This window comes from Oncorhynchus gorbuscha, linkage group LG19 (assembly GCF_021184085.1).
Source record: "Oncorhynchus gorbuscha isolate QuinsamMale2020 ecotype Even-year linkage group LG19, OgorEven_v1.0, whole genome shotgun sequence".
Taxonomy (NCBI): domain Eukaryota; kingdom Metazoa; phylum Chordata; class Actinopteri; order Salmoniformes; family Salmonidae; genus Oncorhynchus; species Oncorhynchus gorbuscha.
The window spans coordinates 6,027,862-6,047,151 of NC_060191.1; the positions used below are offsets into that span (position 1 = coordinate 6,027,862).

General features: G+C 46.4%; 1 protein-coding gene and 1 pseudogene across 2 annotated transcripts in view; one reads left to right on the forward strand and one right to left on the reverse strand.

The window, feature by feature from the left end:
* The first annotated feature begins 388 nt into the window (after positions 1–388).
* foxj2 (forkhead box J2) lies at positions 389–2,343 on the forward strand. The gene is made up of 4 exons (XM_046315634.1): positions 389–656; positions 897–1,304; positions 1,415–1,489; positions 1,741–2,343. The coding sequence occupies exons 2-4, from the start codon at positions 981–983 to the stop codon at positions 2,092–2,094; spliced, it is 753 nt and encodes a 250-aa protein (XP_046171590.1). The 5' UTR covers positions 389–656; positions 897–980; the 3' UTR covers positions 2,095–2,343.
* Positions 2,344–4,963: 2,620 nt separating this feature from the next.
* The window catches only part of LOC124005009, a 34,820-nt pseudogene continuing 20,493 nt past the window's right edge, over positions 4,964–19,290 (reverse strand). Inside the window, exons 4-12 of the transcript XR_006833549.1 lie at positions 13,396–13,524; positions 12,928–13,048; positions 12,520–12,680; positions 12,175–12,246; positions 10,990–11,073; positions 8,021–8,306; positions 7,320–7,479; positions 6,871–7,106; positions 4,964–6,764 (exon numbers count right to left, since the gene is read on the reverse strand). The product of XR_006833549.1 is annotated as an epsin-1-like (transcript). The remainder of the gene's footprint in view (positions 6,765–6,870; positions 7,107–7,319; positions 7,480–8,020; positions 8,307–10,989; positions 11,074–12,174; positions 12,247–12,519; positions 12,681–12,927; positions 13,049–13,395; positions 13,525–19,290) is intronic.

The window sequence follows — 19,290 nt, forward strand, 5'->3', positions numbered from 1 at the left end:
GGTAGAGGCTGTTCAGGGTCCTGTTGGTTTCAGACTTGGTGCATCGGTACTGCTTGCCGTACGGTAGCAGAGAGAACAGTCTGACTTGGGAGGCTGGAGTCTTTGACCATATTTAGAGCTTTCCTCTGACACTTCCACTCCACCTTCTACAGTCCACAGGGGATAGATGAGACAGAGGACTAGGTAAAAGTTCATAAATGATCCTATAGACACTGAAATTTGGTCACATTTGTATTTTCACTCTTAACACCCCACGGAATGAAGGTGTGGTAATCTAATCCTGGAACTGTGGCAACTTCCTCAAGCAGACGAGGGGTGTAGACAACCCTTCCGAGGAGGAGGAACAGAATCTGTGATGTCACAGAGGGGGAGGAGTGGATGACCTCATTCAGGGGCAGACTGAAAGGGAGGGGAAGAAAGAGGGAGAGAAAAAGGAAGCAGTCTGCTATACATTTTTTTCTCCACACTGAAACTTTCAAAAAGAGAAAAGACTATAAGAAAGCCGGTGAGGATCAACCGATTGGGAATGAGAGCGAGAGATAAAGAAAGAGGGAGGAATAACACTAACCTGACACTGAGTATACTACACAACTGATGAGAACATCACATAGTACGTGTTTGAGGCCTTGGGGCCTTCATTGACCAAGGAGGGAGAGGTAAGTCAATCACTCTTACTCCTAACTAAACAGAAACCTGTAAACAAACACTTGAAGTGCTAAGACACATAACAAAGTCAGTCTCTATTGTGAGTATTATAGTTCCATTGAAACACAACATGTGAAATGTAAACAACACCATCTAAAACTGCAGTGCTGATGACAGTATTGCATTACTGTGGTGAGTCTTACTGTAATGTTGTTCTATAGAACTGTTCTTATACATGTTATATTCTACAGCAGGTGGGCACTTCTGGTCCTGGAGGGTTGCAGTGTGTGCAAGCTTTTATTCCAACCCTCAGAGGCCTGACAGAGAGAGAGAGCATGTCTTCTAACTTGGACTCCAGTCTAACCAGCATAGACTGGCTCCCCCAGCTGGGAATCAGCTCACTGCGATCAGGAAGAGAGAGAGGCGGAGAAGAGGGGGAGAGAAAGAAAGAGAGAGGGAGGGAGAGAAGTGATCTTCCGCCATCCATACCTGTCCCCTTTCCTTCCTCTGGATCCAAAGCCAAGCCCCCTCACAGCTATGCCACCCTCATCGCCATGGCGATAGGTGCCGCCCCCGGCAGGAAGTTGAGTTTGAATGACATCTACATGTGGATCAGTGACATGTTCCCCTACTACAGCAGATCTGCCAGGGGATGGAAGGTGCAGTAATCAGAAATACTCCAAACTCTCCATGTGCAAACTGTCCAAAGTCCATTATCCAAAATTATTGTGTTACTGCAATACATGTTCATGCTGATTTTGCCTCCCAGAACTCCATCCGCCATAACCTGTCCCTCAATAAATGCTTCCGGAAGGTTCCTCGACCCCAAAGTGACCCTGGGAAGGTGAGTTATTCTAAAAACATTCAAACAGGACCAGTGAATGTTTCAAACGGCCACAATGTTGCCACGTGAAGACATTAGGGGCCAGTGCACTCAGTGATCCACTGTTTTCTGTGAAATACGATACATAGGCTAGAAATAGATAAAAGTATGATATTTCAAAATATACTGAATATATTACAGTTTCATACTTTTTGATACTTTTGTAGTAATACTTATAAATTGTGAGAACCCTCCACCTCTTGTGTTTCCAGGGTTCCTATTGGATGATGGACGGCTCCTCAGAGCCCAATCCGCTGAGAGGAACCAAGCGTCCGTATCCATCTGAAGAGGAGGAGGGGTCCATCCAGGTCCCCAATGTCTCAGTGATGCAGGCAGAGAAACAGCATTCACCTCAGACAGACCATTATAGGCCTTTATCATCGCCACAGATAGACCATTATAGGCCTTTAGCATCTCCACAGACAGACCATTATAGGCCTTTAGCATCTCCACAGACAGACCATTATAGGCCTTTAGCATCTCCACAGACAGACCATTATAGGCCTTTAGAATCGCCACAGGAACCCAGTCAACAACTATCCCCCCCACCATGCAAGGTAGAGTAAGTTCAGTCCCAAAAAATAGATAAAGATCATGGGTTTTACAACCAAATAATAAGCTGTTGTTGTCTATCACCTTGGTTCCACAGCAACGGCCACCCTATATGCAGTCCCCTGTCTCCTCTCTCCCTGTCCCCCATGATACTGTCTCCCCATCTACTGCCTCTGCTAGTCTCCCTTCTCTTTCTGTCCCTCACTCTCTCCCCTCTCTTTCTGTCCCTCACTCTCTCCCCTCTATTTCCATCCCTCACTCTCTCCCTTCTCTTTCTGTCCCTCACTCTCTCCCCTCTCTTCCCTCTATTTCTGTCCCTCACTCTCTCCCCTCTATTTCCATCCCTCACTCTCTCCCTTCTCTTTCCGTCCCTCACTCTCTCCCTTCTCTTTCTGTCCATCACTCTCTTCCTTCTCTTTCTATCCCTCACTCTCTCCCTTCTCTTTCTGTCCCTCACTCTCTCCCCTCTCTTTCTGTCCCTCACTCTCTCCCCTCTCTTTCTGTCCCTCACTCTCTCCCCACTCTTTCTACCTCTCACTCTACTGTCTCCTCTTCTGTCTCCCCTCAAACTCTCCCTTCTTCTGTTCCCGCTCTCTCTGTTCCCGTTCTGTCTGTTCCCTCTCTTTCTGTCCCATCTCTTTCTGTTACCCCCACCTACGCCTCGTCACACTCCTGTGATCCCCTTCTCCGTTTCTCCTTCTCTGATCTGAACCTGCCAGACCTCTACACCTCCTTCCAGTCCCTCTGCAGAAGCGTCAGGGAGAGAGTGTCCTCGCAATGTACGTTCTCTCTCACTTTCTAAATGAGTGTTTTTTATACATATATGTCTATGCTGTCAGAAAATCTGGGTATGTTTAACTCTCTCTCTCTCTCTCCCTGTAGCGGACGTGGGTCCACTATTTGTGTTGACCAATGACAGTACCCCACTGCACACCCCAACCCTCCCCCCTCTTTCCCCTCACCCTGTACCCTCTGTAGTGCCCGGGCCTCCTCCTGAGGCAGACAGACTGTCTCACAGCAGTGGTGATTATAACAACTCAACACCTGAACACCTTAGTACTTCAAAAACCTATTCAACTGTGCCTGTAGGTTTGTCACTGCACTGTGTGAATATGATACGGTAACTAACTCTTTGACAACCTATACCACCTCTCTCTCTGTTTGTCTCTGTAGTGGTGCCAGCAGACTGGTTCAGTACTACAGACACTCTGAAGGAGAGCTTTAGGGTCGCCAGCAGTCTGGACTGGGCCAACATTGACCTCACTAGCCACCCAGGTCACTTAACAAACTACATGATAATTATAGATCAATGCTACCCATTGTTTCTATTGACAAGAATAGTTATCACATTGACAATCTTCCTCTTTCTCCCTGCTATTTGTTTTTTCCCCTCCTCCCTCTCACCTCCAGACCTCCTGGAGAGCATGCGCCAGGCCGAGCTCTGTGATTGGGCGCTGGAGCCGACGCTCTTCACTTCGCTCTGTGATTCGTTGAACCGTTTCTTCACTCATAAGGGCCTAATTGGCTCGTCCTCCGGTAACAACTCCCCATTGGCCCACGGTTCCCCTCAATCTCTGCTCCTCCCACCCCTTACTCACAACACCCCCACCCTGGCCACCCTAACCCACCCCTCTCCCCTAGCCTACCCCCCTCTGGTCCCCCCCTTCCAGCAGTTGGCAGTCCCCCAGGAGGCCCCTCCACCCCCAAACTCAGGGTGTACAGAGGCCCCACCTGACCCAACCTGGAGCTCCTCAGACCAATGGTGAGACCTCAGCCACAAGACACCTTTGTAAATTATTGACAGTATTTTAGCTCTACAACTTCCAGTACTCAGTAGTGGTGTTTTCATTGCCACAACTTTTTTTTTTACAAGTAATATTTTATACCAGTGTAAAGCTTTGCTTCACTCAATGGTACATTTTGGGATTATTTAGTCAAATATAGTATCACTCTGATGTAATCAAAAGGCTTCCTCTCCTTGTTGCTTCCTGTTTCCCTGCCTTCCTTGGCCTCATTACCACTAATGTAACAGGGACAGAGCTGGGTTGGGAAGGTAGAAAGTCCACCCCAGTCACATCATGACATCACATAGTGAAGGAGATGAGGAAACAGGAAGTGTTAATAGGAAAGTGAACATTAAACTGCTTTGAAAGGAACTTGAGTTGTACTCCTTGTATTAGTTTGAGGCATGTGCAGTAGTTTCCTTGTCAACAAAGAAGGCTTATGATAGTGTCTTCTCTCCACTCTCTCACACAGCTGGGATGCAACTTCAACCTAAACCCCGTCCCCCTATGAAACATCTCCATAACAACAGCGAGGAGATCCAAGATGACTTTGACTGGGACTCTCTGATCGCTTGACAGAGTGGATTCTGTTTGCCCCACGATTCCATTCAGGAAGTCTACTGGATCAGTGTTGCCTGCCGGCACAGATCTAGGATCAGCTTACACTCCCCAAAACAAACCTGGACCACTGGGAGAAAACATGCAAAACTGAACATAGATCAGTATCTAGGGAAAACGTCCTACTCCGAGGGGCCTCCCCTCTCACTACACCCTATATTCAGCTGCCTCACCACACACGCTACACTTGCCAGTGAGGATGGTCATTGGTACATTATGATTGAATGCAGTATTTCTATAGTGAAATGGTTGAATGTTTTTTGGTTCCTACTTATTTTCTGCAATTGTATCCCTATCTGGAAGTCTTCACAGAAGCTTCTGGACATGTATATATCCTCCAACTGACAGAGAAGACTTCATATGTTAATAAAACACTATAAAATGAATCCTTGTCCCAGTTCTTCCATCCAACAGCATTAGAACATCAAACACACACAGTACACCAGACAAATGTAACGTAAAGCAACGTACCCTTTGTGGATGTATTTGATTTCTTACATTTATTTTCTTTTTTTATTGTACTTCTCAAATGTGAATGTTCACAGTTAACACCACACAAAATGTGACCTTACCCAATAAAAGAGATCTTTTAGTTGATATAAAATAACAATCAATTCATCAAACTAAATGAAAAGAAACAGCATGGAGCATGTCATCAAGTCCCCTGTTGTTTAAGTTCGTTCATTGAATTGTCTCTTTAAAAGAAGCATCTGCAGCTCTCCCCCCGTAGGAGCGAGGGTCAGAAAGGAGAGGGTCCAGTCATGTTGAGACACCTGGAGACGAGACATTCTGTATGAAAGAGTGAGAAAGACTAATGCTTTTGATTAATACAAAACATTTGTGAAATAAAATTGGCAGAAAAATGCGATCCTTATAATACCTCATTTGAAATCCCAACATTACATAGCATTGATACAAGTGACAATTTTTAAAAACAAAAATAATAGATTTGTATCTTGCTGAAATAAGCGAGGACGCAGGATGAATGGAGACGGAGACACATTCACACACACTCTTCCACACAACACATTTACAAAACACATTCCATCTCTCCTCAACCAATTCAATTAGTTGCCCTCTTGATTTCCATGACAAGAAAAAAAATAAGCATTTGATTTAATGGCATTAATTGCGTAATTTCCCCCCCTTGTTTATTCATTCCCAGGAGTGGAAAAAAGGGAATAAATGACAGTAAATAAAAAATAGAACAGCTACTGAATGATTTGACTATATTGTGGCTGAAATGTTAATGCCAGTTTTTTCAGTCCAAATCTTGTTCAGGAGTTTTTTTAAAATCAAATCCTCCTTCAATCCTCCTCTTTTCAGACAAAGAAAGGAAGAGGCAAGTACAGGAATTTGTTTGTGTTTCAGTTTGTTAGTGGCCATGTCCCATCTCTCTCCCCATCTCTGTCAGTGCAATAATACAATATTATATCAGTGTGACATAACTGATGAAGCCTAACTCTCAAACACCCACCTTTATTTCAGAAAGGACTGAAAGAAAGCAAAACGCATTAAAACGAAATAAAAATAAATAAACGTCTATTTCCCTCCCGCTACATCCCACTAAAATGAAAGGAACCAAAATATTTGTTGTTGAAATTCATCTGAGCTAGGAGAAAAATACATGTAAATGCTTCTGAAAGAAAATAACAAATTCAGATTTTCTTTAAATATAGAGATGTACACACGTTTCTTATTGGAAACATAAAATGTTTGTGTTGAAGGAGGATCGCTCTGGGGGGGGAAGTAGATGAGCCAGGGGGTGGGGCAGGGCCTGGATTGGGTGTTGAAGAGGAAGGGGGAGTGCCGAAACGCCCTCAAAGAAGAAAGGGATTGGTGCTGGAGCCCGTCACTCCGGCCCCTCCCACTGCCCCTCCCACTCCTCGCATCACTCCAGCTGCCCCCGTAGGCCCCCCCAAAATTCAGCTGTGGGGGCAGGGCCCCTCCGGGCCCCATGAAGTGAGAGGACCCAGGAGGACCCATGGGCGAGAGCCCACCGTAGGGGGACATTCCCATGGGGCTCTGCATCATGCCCATCCCCAGGCCTGGTGCTCCCATACCCATAGGCCCCAAGCCCATGCCAGGGTATGCCATGGGGTTGGGTGGTACAGGGCTGGTGCGGAGGCTGCTGAGGCCCAGTGTGGAGGGCTGTGGGGAGATGGAGGACATGGGGGCGGCCGCGCCAAACGGGTTGGAGGTGGGGGGTGGCGTCGGGGAAACCCCCCTGCTGGAGATTGTGCTGCCCGGGGTGACTGCCATGCCAGGGGCTGAAGACGAGGCTGGAGAGGAGAGAATACTTCAATCAATGTACTTTCATTTATTACAAACACAAAGTGCTTAAAAATGTGTGTGTGTATTTATGTGCTTATGTGTTGTTATCAGTACCTGTAGTCTGGAGGAAGGGGTTGTGTGTTGAGGAGGAGATTGATGGAGGAGGAGGTTGTTTAGGTTTGGGTTTAGAAGACACCAGTGAGTCCAGGTCCACCAGAGATGCGTTGGGCCCCAGGAACGACTCGGGGGGGTCTTACGGACAGGAAGTGAAGAGCACAGAGATGTGAGGTCAAAGGGCACCGGAGAACCCGCACTATCGCCCGTTAACTGACCTCGCAGTTCTGGGTGTCCTACAGACCGAGAGACAGAGAGAGTGAAGGTGAACATGGAGTACTGTATTTATAGTGACTAACCAGATTAGACACCACAGCAATATACCAGTATTACTGAGGGAGGATGGAATGCAAGACATCTGTGTTTGTGGGTGAATGGGGGGGGGGGGTGCTCAATGAGCATCTCATCCACATGTCCTTGCCATTATGTGTCAGTGTGTGTGGATGTACCTGTGCCATTAGTGTGTTTGGCGGAGTCGCTCCATGGGTCAGAGGTGATGATGGGGTCAACCCCGTCCCCAGCCCAGGGGTCTATTGGCCCCCCAAAAGAGGAGGTGGTGGAGAGGGGCACAGAGGGGCCCCAGGGGTCGACACTGGGGGGGGGTCACAGCTATGGGGGAGGGAGACAGGCAGGGGTTTGGCTCATACAACACCAGGGTCGGGGTCAATACCATTTCAAGTCAGTCAATTCAAAAGATGAATTGGAATTCCCATCTAAGATTTAAAAAGTGGAATTTAATTTCAATGAGAATTGTTCATCTCTTGAACTGAACAGGAATGGAATTACAACATCATACAATATTCAGGGAACAAGGAGCTGGGCTGGATCCCAATAGTCCAATTTGGCTTCCTTTCCCCACTTTCTCTCATTTATCTGTACTGCTATTGAAGAACTGGAAAGACAGTCTTTTTACTTGAAAGGAGGTAAGAACGGACAGAGATCTTTTATTGAAACCAGAGATACCCCTGACTGAGATATGGAGGGTCACATTCCAAATGATATAAACATGCTGGCCATTTGAAGAGTATTGGGAAAATAGACCAAATGTATTGATGTCCACTGTGTGGAGGTAGGGGTGTGGGACAAGGAGACGGAATGAGGGTAACAGGTGTAGACGAGGCCAGGGGAGTAAAGGTCAGAGGTCACTAACCTGAGGGTCCCCAGGGGTCAACTGAGTTGACTCTTGAGGCTGTCTCTCCCCAGGGGTCTGGCGGGGGGGCTATCGTTGGGGGGGCCGTCCCTCCACTAGCCCACGGGTCTACGCTGGGGGGTGAAGCAGGCGACGAGGCTCCCCAAGGGTCTGCAGGGGCCAGGCCCCAGGGGCCAGAGGGGGCTGGGAGGGGGACTGTGGGAGGGGGTGAGTGGCCGGCAGAGCCCCCAGAGGCAGCAGCAGGAGCCCCCCAGGGGTCCACAGCACTCAGCTCCATTAACACACTCTGGGAGAGGATAATACACAGGTTATAACAACACACTGATGTTGAACAGACACCAAGAGTCAATGAGCTCAAGGCCTAGTGTAGTCTGTCTCTCATACACACACACAACCCACACACTGATGTTGAACAGACACCAAGAGTCAATGAGCTCAAGGCCTAGTGTAGTCTGGTCTCTCACACACACACACCCACACACTGATGTTGAACAGACACCAAGAGTCAATGAGCTCAAGGCCTAGAGTAGTCTGTCTCTCATACACACACACACACACACACACACACACACACACACACACACACACACACACACACACACACACACACACACACACACACACACACACACACACACACACACACACACACACACACACACACACACACACACACACTGATGTTGAACAGACACCAAGAGTCAATGAGCTCAAGGCCTAGTGTAGTCTGTCTCTCATACAAACACACCCACCCACACCCACACATACACACACACACACACACTGATGTTGAACAGACACCAAGAGTCAATGAGCTCAAGGCCTAGTGTAGTCTTTCTCTCATACACACACACCCACCCACACCCACCCATACACACACACACACACACACACTGATGTTGAACAGACACCAAGAGTCAATGAGCTCAAGGCCTAGTGTAGTCTGTCTCTCATACAAACACACACACACACCCACACACACACTGATGTTGAACAGACACCAAGAGTCAATGAGCTCAAGGCCTAGTGTAGTCTGTCTCTCATACAAACACACACACACACCCACCCACACACTGATGTTGGACATCAAGAGTCAATGAGCTCAAGGCCTAGAGTAGTCTGTCTCTCATACACACACACACACACCCACACACACACACAGATGTTGAACAGACACCAAGAGTCAATGAGCTCAAGGCCTAGTGTAGTCTGTCTCTCATACACACACACACCCACACACTGATGTTGAACAGACACCAAGAGTCAATGAGCTCAAGGCCTAGAGTAGTCTGTCTCTCATACACACACACACACACACACACACACACACACACACACACACACACACACACACACACACACACACACACACACACACACACACACACACACACACACACACACACACACACACACACACACACACACACACAGATGTTGAACAGACACCAAGAGTCAATGAGCTCAAGGCCTAGTGTAGTCTGTCTCTCATACAAACACACACACACACCCACCCACACACTGATGTTGGACATCAAGAGTCAATGAGCTCAAGGCCTAGAGTAGTCTGTCTCTCATACAAACACACACACACCCACCCACACACTGATGTTGGACATCAAGAGTCAATGAGCTCAAGGCCTAGAGTAGTCTGTCTCTCATACACACACACACACACCCACACACACACACAGATGTTGAACAGACACCAAGAGTCAATGAGCTCAAGGCCTAGTGTAGTCTGTCTCTCATACACACACACACCCACACACTGATGTTGAACAGACACCAAGAGTCAATGAGCTCAAGGCCTAGAGTAGTCTGTCTCTCACACACACACACACACACACACACACACACACACACACACACACACACACACACACACACACACACACACACACACACACACACACACACACAGATGTTGAACAGACACCAAGAGTCAATGAGCTCAAGGCCTAGTGTAGTCTGTCTCTCATACAAACACACCCACCCACACCCACACATACACACACACACTGATGTTGAACAGACACCAAGAGTCAATGAGCTCAAGGCCTAGTGTAGTCTGTCTCTCATACACACACACTGATGTTGAACAGACCAAGAGTCAATGAGCTCAAGGCCTAGAGTAGTCTGTCTCTCATACACACACACACACCCACACACACACCCATACTGATGTTGAACAGACACCAAGAGTCAATGAGCTCAAGGCCTAGTGTAGTCTGTCTCTCATACAAACACACCCACCCACACCCACACCCACACTGATGTTGAACAGACACCAAGAGTCAAGGAGCTCAAGGCCTAGTGTAGTCTGTCTCATACACACACACTGATGTTGAACAGACATCAAGAGTCAATGAGCTCAAGGCCTAGTGTAGTCTGTCTCTCATACAAACACACCCACCCACACCCACACTGATGTTGAACAGACATCAAGAGTCAATGAGTCAATGAGCTCAAGGCACATGAAAATCAGAGCATACAGTCAGTTAACATACACACTAAACAAATGTTGACACACAGGCAACACACACAGTTGCCTTGATAAAAGCAGAGTATGAAAAAAGGGATAGATCAACTAGTACCGGGACGGGAGAGAGCGAGGGGTGTTTCTTGTTTCTCAACCTGTGGTCTGAAGACCGGTCTGTTGATGTCAGTCAGATAATTGGCAAACGCTTTCAGTTCTTAAGCACAACTTTAATTCTAAAAGGTTCCTGTAGGAAATATCATAGCTTACAGTCAGTTACCTGATAGGGTTCAGAAACCCTTCTGGTGTCGGCCTACACTACCTTCGCTTTCAGTTCTCTCCAACACAGAATGCACAGGTGAGAGACACAATTACAGCAGGTAACACCAGGAGAGAGAAAGAGGAACTGAGTGGTATTGTCTAAAGAGTGTGTGTAGCCCCCATCCCTCCCTCCCCTATGGCTGGCGTACACACACGTCACCAAACACACCTCCTCTGGCTTGGCCTTCTCCATCCTGCTCTCCTCGATGGCCATCTGCAGTCTCAGGTCGTCCCCCCTGCGCAGCCTCTCCTCCTGCCAATCACATACAGCTGTGATGTCATCACCTGCGACAAGCGCTCGGGCAGGCCAGCCCATAGGCACAGATCTAGGATCAGCTTACTACCTCCAAATTGTAGCCAAAGCCATTTGGGGAGAAAATGCTAAACTGACATTAGATCAGTGTCTAGGGAGCAACTTAATTTCACTCCCCCAGGAAGCACTATCTGACCATGATGCAAAGCTTCAGGAGAGATGCTGCCTTTAGTGGCTGCTCTCAGATCAGCTCCCCTCAACCCAACTTAGAGAGTTGGAAAACATTCTCCCTTCCTTGAGGAAATCAAAACTGATTCTAGACCAGCCGCTATGGGCAGCTTCCTCTTCTTTCACCTTCTGAAGAAACTGGTCAGGGTCCCAGCCATAGTGGACGTGGACTATCTGCCAGGGCTCTCTATTCAACCACTACCTGTATCCAGAAATATTCATGGGCAGACAAAACAAGTCCTCATCTTGTGCTTCTACAAGGAAGTTGACGTTCTAGAACGAAGTCAGGGTCATAGAATTACATTGAGGCTTTATCTATACTTAAGAACTTTGTGAGACAAAAGAACATGGGTTGTTTTTATCCAGTTTGTCTTTATGCTAAAGGTAAAGTTGTTTTGCCTCAGCCTCTAAACTTCTGAATACCGGTGTTGATTGAATACTGCCCTCCAACTTGCAGAGTGCGGGCACTGGAAGATGCCTTTAATTGAGTGTGTTTAAGTATGTCATTGTGTGTGTAGTTTGAAGCATGCGTTCAGAACAGAGTCATTTGCAATGGAAGGAAAAAAGGGAGTAATCACTCATTCAGAAAGGGTTCAATTGAGTCATTCAAATGATGAAGTCTTTGCCATGCATCATTTTACACTGATTAAATCATAGGGGAGTTATTTTTAAAACTACTTCTTTCCTTCTTACCCTCTTATATTATTAACCCATTGACATGTGTATGTTTGGAATTAATGAAACAGATCATTCCTATAAAATTCATTCATTTTGATTGGGATTAAGACTCGATGGAGTGACCGCCGGCTGGGTAGACAGAAAGGTAGATAGGTAGATGATGATCGGCCGGTCAGGTGACCTTTGCCCCCTGACCTGTTCTTGTACTTCCTTGCTGAGTGTGAGTGCATAGCGGAGCTCTGCGTCCTCCAGAGGGGCCACAGTAGTCTGGGGGTCAGGGGTCAGAGGGTAAAGGTGAGTGAATGGAAACACACATTGTCCTGGGTTAACCTTGCTATGCCCGGATACTTCTGTTATGGACTGTAGTTAAGTGTTACCATATACATGTGTTCTATGTATAGTGGTTGTAGGGTGTACAGTGCATATATCCTATACAAATCAACCCCTTTATCAAGCCATTGGACCTCAGGTTAACAGTGTGGTTGGCCAGCGGGGGCTCTGCCTACCCTCCACCAGCTCCAGGCTGGCTGTACTGTATACCTGTTCCGCCTCCTCCTTGCTCATGGCCAGGGCCAGCTGCAGCTGCAGGTCCTCCTCACCGGAGCTCTGTGGCCACGCTTGCTCTGGGTCCGCCCCTCCGGAGTGAGAGCCCTGAGACAGCGCTCCACCCCCCAGACCTGGAGCTGAGGGGGCCGAAGAGGCTGGGGGACAGAATGAGGGGAACGGAGAACAGGGAAAGAAAATGTTATAGTTTGCATCTGAGCATAGTTAGAGCTGGGCAGGAATAAAAGCCTGCAAACACCACATGCATCTCTCCAGGATCAGGGAAGCTCTGCATCACAGCAGACAATTTAAAACTACATTTCTGTCTATGGTTTGCTTTTCTTCTCAATCTGTTTCAGATCCCCTGGTGGCTGGTGCAGGCTGGGTAATGTAGTTGTCTCTCACCACTGGTGGTCTGTGCCATCTTCTCTTTGGTCTTGAGGGCATGGATCCTCTCCTCTCGTAGTCTCTCCTCGTCCTTCAGCAGTGTTACCAGCTGTTTGGCCTTCTCCCGCACATTCACCCCCTGACACACATGCAGGTGAATGCACATGAGTACATACAACTCAGTGCATAACCTTCCTAACTACACAGCTGTGTCACTGAATAGTTGATAAATGTCAGTTATTTGCTTGCAAACTAAGTGCTACATTCCTGTTTCAGTCGTTCCATTTCCATCAGTGTTTCCCTGTGACCTGCTATATTGCCATTACCAGCCCATAAACATGTTACTGTTGGCTTTCACTCTGTGTTTGTATAAGAGGTCACAGTGAAAACATTGTAAAGTCCTTCAATGAGAGGCGAGTAGTGATCCCGTACCAGTGTGTGTTTGGGAATGTGTGTACAGTGTGTGTGCGTGCGAGCGCGTCGTACCTGGTCCTTGCCGTCTCTGTCGATGAACTGGAAGTCCTTGAGAGTCTGGACAGCGTAGATGTTCTCTCTGCACTGCTGAGCCACGCGCTCTGAACCAGTCTTTATGAGGTACTCCATGAGAGTCATAGCCTGGAGAACACATAGTACAGTAGAAACCACAGAGACATTCAATTACTGGAGATGCTATGTCATAAACCCTCAAAGTTCCAGAACAGGACGAGAATAGCAGCCATAGATGTGGTAAAGAGGTCAATCGAACTCGACCAAAACAATGGAATTGCCAAGGAAGAGTACAGGAAAGGGCATTGAAGGAATATCCCGAATTTCCTCATTTCCCCACAGCAGAATTAGCCTACATTTAGGCTATTGTTTATGTGCATTTCACACTATGTTGAGGTAAAAATCAGTGTATAATGCTTGTATAGATACTAACCCCAATACAGGTTCATGTCATCATCACCAAGACAGTTTGCGCTGTTCTGTGAAGGAAGCAGTACAGAGCGTTGTACGAGATCTTCAGTTTCTTGGCAATTTCTCAAATGAAATAGCCTTGTTTTCTCAGAACAAGAATAGACTGACGAGTTTCAGAAGAAAGGTCTTTGTTTCTGCCCATTTTGAGCCTGTAATCGAACCCACAAATGCTGATGCTCCAGATACTCAACGAGTCTAAAGAAGGCCAGTTTTATTGCTTCTTTAATCAGAAACAACAGTTTTCAGCTGTGCTAACAATTGCAAAAGGGTTTTCTAATGATCAATTATCCTTTTCAAATGGTAAACTTGGATTAGCTAACACAACATGCCATTGGAACACAGGAGTGATGGTTGCTGATAATGGGCCTCTATACACTTACAGTGGGGCAAAAAGGTATTTTGTCAGCCACCAATTGTGCAAGTTCTCCCACTTAAAAAGATGAGATGCCTGTAATTTTCATCATAGGTCCACTTCAACTATGACAGACAAAATGAGAAGGAAAAAAAAATATCCAGAAAATCACATTGTAGGATTTTTAATTAATTAATTTGCAATCATGGTGGAAAATAAGTATTTGGTCAATAAAAGTTTCTCAATACTTTCCACCCCCATGCTTCACAGTAGGTATGGTGTTCTTTGGATGCAACTCAGCATTCTTTGTCCTCCAAACACGATGAGTTGAGTTTTTACCAAAAAGTTACATTTTGGTTTCATCTGACCATATGATATTCTCCCAATCTTCTTCTGGATCATCCAAATGCTCTCTAGCAAACTTCAGACGGGCCTGGACATGTACTGGCTTAAGCAGGGGGACACGTCTGGCACTGCAGGATTTGAGTCCCTGGCAGCGTAGTGTGTTAATGATGGTAGGCTGATGGTAGGCTTTGTTACTTTGGTCCCAGCTCTCTGCAGCACATTCACTAGGTCCCCCCGTGTGGTTCTGGGATTTTTGCTCACCGTTCTTGTGATAATTATGACCCCACGGGGTGAGATCTTGCGTGGAGCCCCAGATCGAGGGAGATTATCAGTGGTCTTGTATGTCTTCCATTTCCTAATAATTGCTCCCACAGTTGATTTCTTCAAACCAAGCTGCTTACCTATTGCAGATTCAGTCTTCCAGCCTGGTGCAGGTCTACACTTTTGTTTCTGGTGTCCTTTGACAGCTCTTTGGTCTTGGCCATAGTGGAGTTTGGAGTGTGACTGTTTGAGGTTGTGGACAGGTGTCTTTCATACTGATCAATTCAAACAGGGGCCATTAATACAGGTAACAAGTGGAGGACAGAGGAGGACAGAGGAGCCTCTTAAAGAAGAAGTTACAGGTCTGTGAGAGCCAGAAATCTTGCTTGTTTGTAGGTGACCAAATACTTATTTTCCACCATAATTTGCAAATAAATTCATAAAAAATCATTTTTTTCTAATTTTATCTGTCATAGTTGAAGTGTACCTATGATGAAAATTACAGGCCTCTCATCATTTTAAGTGGGAGAACTTGCACAATTGGTGGCTGACTAAATACTTTTTTGCCCCACTTTATATATCTGGAAAAAATGAAGAGACCACTGCAAAATGATCAGTTTCTCTGGTTTTACTATTTATAGGTATGTGTTTGGATAAAATGAATTGTTTTGTTTTATTCAATAAACTACTGACAGCATTTCTCCCAAATTCCAAATAAAAATATTGTCATTTAGAGCATTTATTTGCAGAAAATGACAACTGGTCAAAATAACAAAAGATGCAGTGTTGTCAGACCTCGAATAATGCAAAGAAAACAAGTTCATATTAATTTTTAAACAACACAATACTAATGTTTTAACTTAGGAAGAGTTCAGAAATCAATATTTAGAGGAATAACCCTGATTTTCAATCACAGCTTTCATGAGTCTTGGCATGCTAGCCACCAGACTTTCACATTGATGTTGGGTGACATTATGCCAATCCTGGCGCAAAAATTCAAGCAGCTCGTCTTTGTTTGATGGCTTGTGGCTATCCATCTTCCTCTTGATCACATTCCAGAGGTTTTCAATGGGGTTCAGGTCTGGAGATTGGTCTGGCCATGACAGGGTCTTGATCTGGTGGTCCTCCATCCACACCTTGATTGACCTGGTTGTGTGGTATGGAGCATTGTCCTGCTGGAAAAACCAATCCTCAGAGTTGGGGAACATTGTCAGAGCAGAAAGAAGCAAGTTTACTTCCAGGACAACCTTGTACGTGGCTTGATTCATCCGTCCTTCACTAAGACAAATCTGCCCGATTCCAGCCTTGCTGAAGCACCCCCAGATCATCACTGATCCTCCACCATATTTCACAGTGGGTGCGAGACACTGTGGCTTGTAGGCCTCTCCTGGTCTCACACCCACTGTGAAATATGGTGGAGGATCTGCTAGACCTGCCCCGGCCAACTCTAAGTGCTGTTATTGTGAAGTAGAAATGTCTAGGGGCAACAACGGCTCAGCCATGAAGTGGTAGGCCACACAAGCTCACAGAACGGGACCGCCGAGTGCTGAAGCGTGTAGTGTGAACAAAAAACAAAAAAGTCTGTCCTCAGTTGCAACACTCACTACAGAGTTCCAAAATGCCTCTGGAAGCATCGTCTGCACAATAACTGTTGTCGGGAGCTTGATGAAATGGATTTCCAAGGCAGAGCAGCCGCACACAAGCCTAAAATCACCATGGGCAATGCCAAGCATCGGTTGGAGTGGTGTAAAGCTCACCGCCATTGGACTCTGGAGCAGTGGAAACGTCTTCTCTGGAGTGATGAATCACGCTTCACCATCTGGCAGTCCGACAGGCGAATCTGGGTTTGGGAAGATGCCAGGAGAACGCTACCTGCCCCAATGCATAGTGCCAACTGTCAAGTTTGTTGGGGATGGAATAATGATCCAGGGCTGTTTTTCATGGTTGGGGCAAGGTCCCTTAGTTCCAGTGAAGGGAAATCTTAACACTAGAGCATACTATGACATTCTAGACAATTCTGTTTCCAACTTCGTGGCAACAGTTTGGGAAGGCCCTGTCCCATTTCACCATGACAATGCCCCTTGCACAAAGCGAGGTTCATACAGAACTGGTTTGTCGAGATTGGTGTGGAATAACTTGACTGGCCTGCACTGAGCCTTGACCTCAACACCATTGAACACCTTTTGGAATAATTGGAACACCGAATGCGAGCCAGGCCTAATTGCTCAACATTAGTGCCTAACCTCACTACTGCTCGTGGCCGAATGGAAGTATGGAAGCAATGTTCCAACATCTAGTGGAAAGCCTACCCAGAATAATAGAAGCTGTTATAGCAGCAAAGGGGGACTAACTCAATATGGCAGCATTCGTTCAAAACTGAAAGCGGGAACCACTGCTTTTAACCAGGGCAAGGTGACCGGAAACATGACCGAATACAAACATTGTAGCTATTCCCTCCACAAGGCAATCAAACAAGCTAAGCGTCAGTATAGAGACAAAGTAGAGTCGCAATTCAACGGCTTAGGCACAAGAGGTATGTGGCAGGGTCTACAGTCAATCACGGATTACAAAAGGAGAACCAGCCCCGTCACGGACCAGGATGTCTTGCTCCCAAACAGACTAAACAACTAAACTTCTTTGCTTGCTTTGATGACACTACAGTGTCACTGACACCCCGCTACCAAAACCTGCGGGCTCTCCTTCACTGCAGCCGACATATGCAAAACATTTAAACGTGTCAACCCTCGCAAGGCAGCAGGCCCAGACGGCATCCCCAGCCGCACCCTCAGAGCATGCGCAGACTAGCTGGCTGGTGTGTTTACAGACATAATCAATCCTTATCCCAGTCTGCTGTCCCCACATGCTTCAAGAGGGCCACCATTGTTCCTGTTCCCAAGAAAGCTAAGGTAACTGAGCTAAACGACTACCGCCCCGTAGCACTCACTTCCGTCATCATGAAGTGCTTTGAGAGACTAGTCAAGGACCATATCACCTCCGCCCTACCTGACACCCTAGACCCACTCCAATTTGCTTACCGCCCCAACGGGTACACAGACGACGCAATCACACTGCCTGAACCCACCTGGACAAGAGGAATACCTATGTGAGAATGCTGTTCATCGACTACAGCTCAGCATTTAACACCATAGTACCCTCCAAACTCGTCCTCAAGCTCAAGACCCTGGGTATCGACCCCGCCCTGTGCAACTGGGTCCTGGACTTCCTGACGGGCCGCCCCCAGGCGGTGAAGGTGGGTAACAACATCTCCACCCCGCTGATCCTCAACACTGGGTCCCCACAAGGGTGCGTTCTCAGCCCTCTCTTGTACTCCCTGTTCACCCACGACTGCGTGGCCATGCACGCCTCCAACTCAATCATCAAGTTTGCAGACGACACTACAGTGGTAGGCTTGATTACCAACAACAACGAGATGGCCTACAGGGAGGAGGTGAAGGCCCTCGGAGTGTGGTGTCAGGAAAACAACCTCGCACTCAACATCAACTAAACAAAGGAGATGATTGTGGACTTTACACTTGTGTGTATAAGGTAGTTGTTGTGAAATTGTTAGGTTAGATTACTCGTTGGATATTAATGCATTGTAGGAACTAGAAGCACAAGCATTTATCTACACTCCCATTAACATCTGCTAACCATGTGTATGTGACAAATAACATTTTATTTGATATTAATGGCCATGATTCTGGAATGAGATGTTCGACAAGCAGGTATCCAGATACTTTTGGTTATGTAGTGTAGCTATGCTACCAGTTTATATGAGTTAGCATTTAGCAGTAAACTTGTTCTAAAGCTGAAAAGGAACTACATCTAAATGCAGTGAAAACAGCCAAATGAGACTTAAGTAACCACATTGTTGGGATGTTACAATATATCAACCATGACGGATTTGACCAATATGCACTTTGTTTGATCAGATTGGTTGAACGTGTGCCAATCTGGCGTCCTTATTCTATCCCCCACAGTCTGCGTTCCATTGACCTCTTTAACGCGTCTATGGCAGTTCATTTGAAAAATTCATGGAATCATTAATTCCACTGAAACTGACTGGCTAGCTAACAAGCATAATGTGCACAATATCTTATCACTGGCTGACCTAGTCACTGGACAAAATGACAGATTTTATACTGTCATATGAAGCCTTAGGTCACAGATAGAACAATGAGACAGATATTTCACCGGATGTATAAATGTGAAGCATCTGTTTGGCGTTTCAACTCACTACCAAATATGGTAGTGAGAGGAAGCCCAGTGGCCGGCAGTGGATGGAACGAGATGGATTTTGGCTGACATTCTGCACATTTTCTCATCGATAAAACTATTTATCTTAATATAGTTCTCTTCCCAAAACTAAAATGTTACCGCATGCTAGAAAATATGCAAATGCATGCTAGAACGCACCAATACGATCTCGCTAGATCGTGCTTGGCTCTGCCCACCTCCTTTCTTGT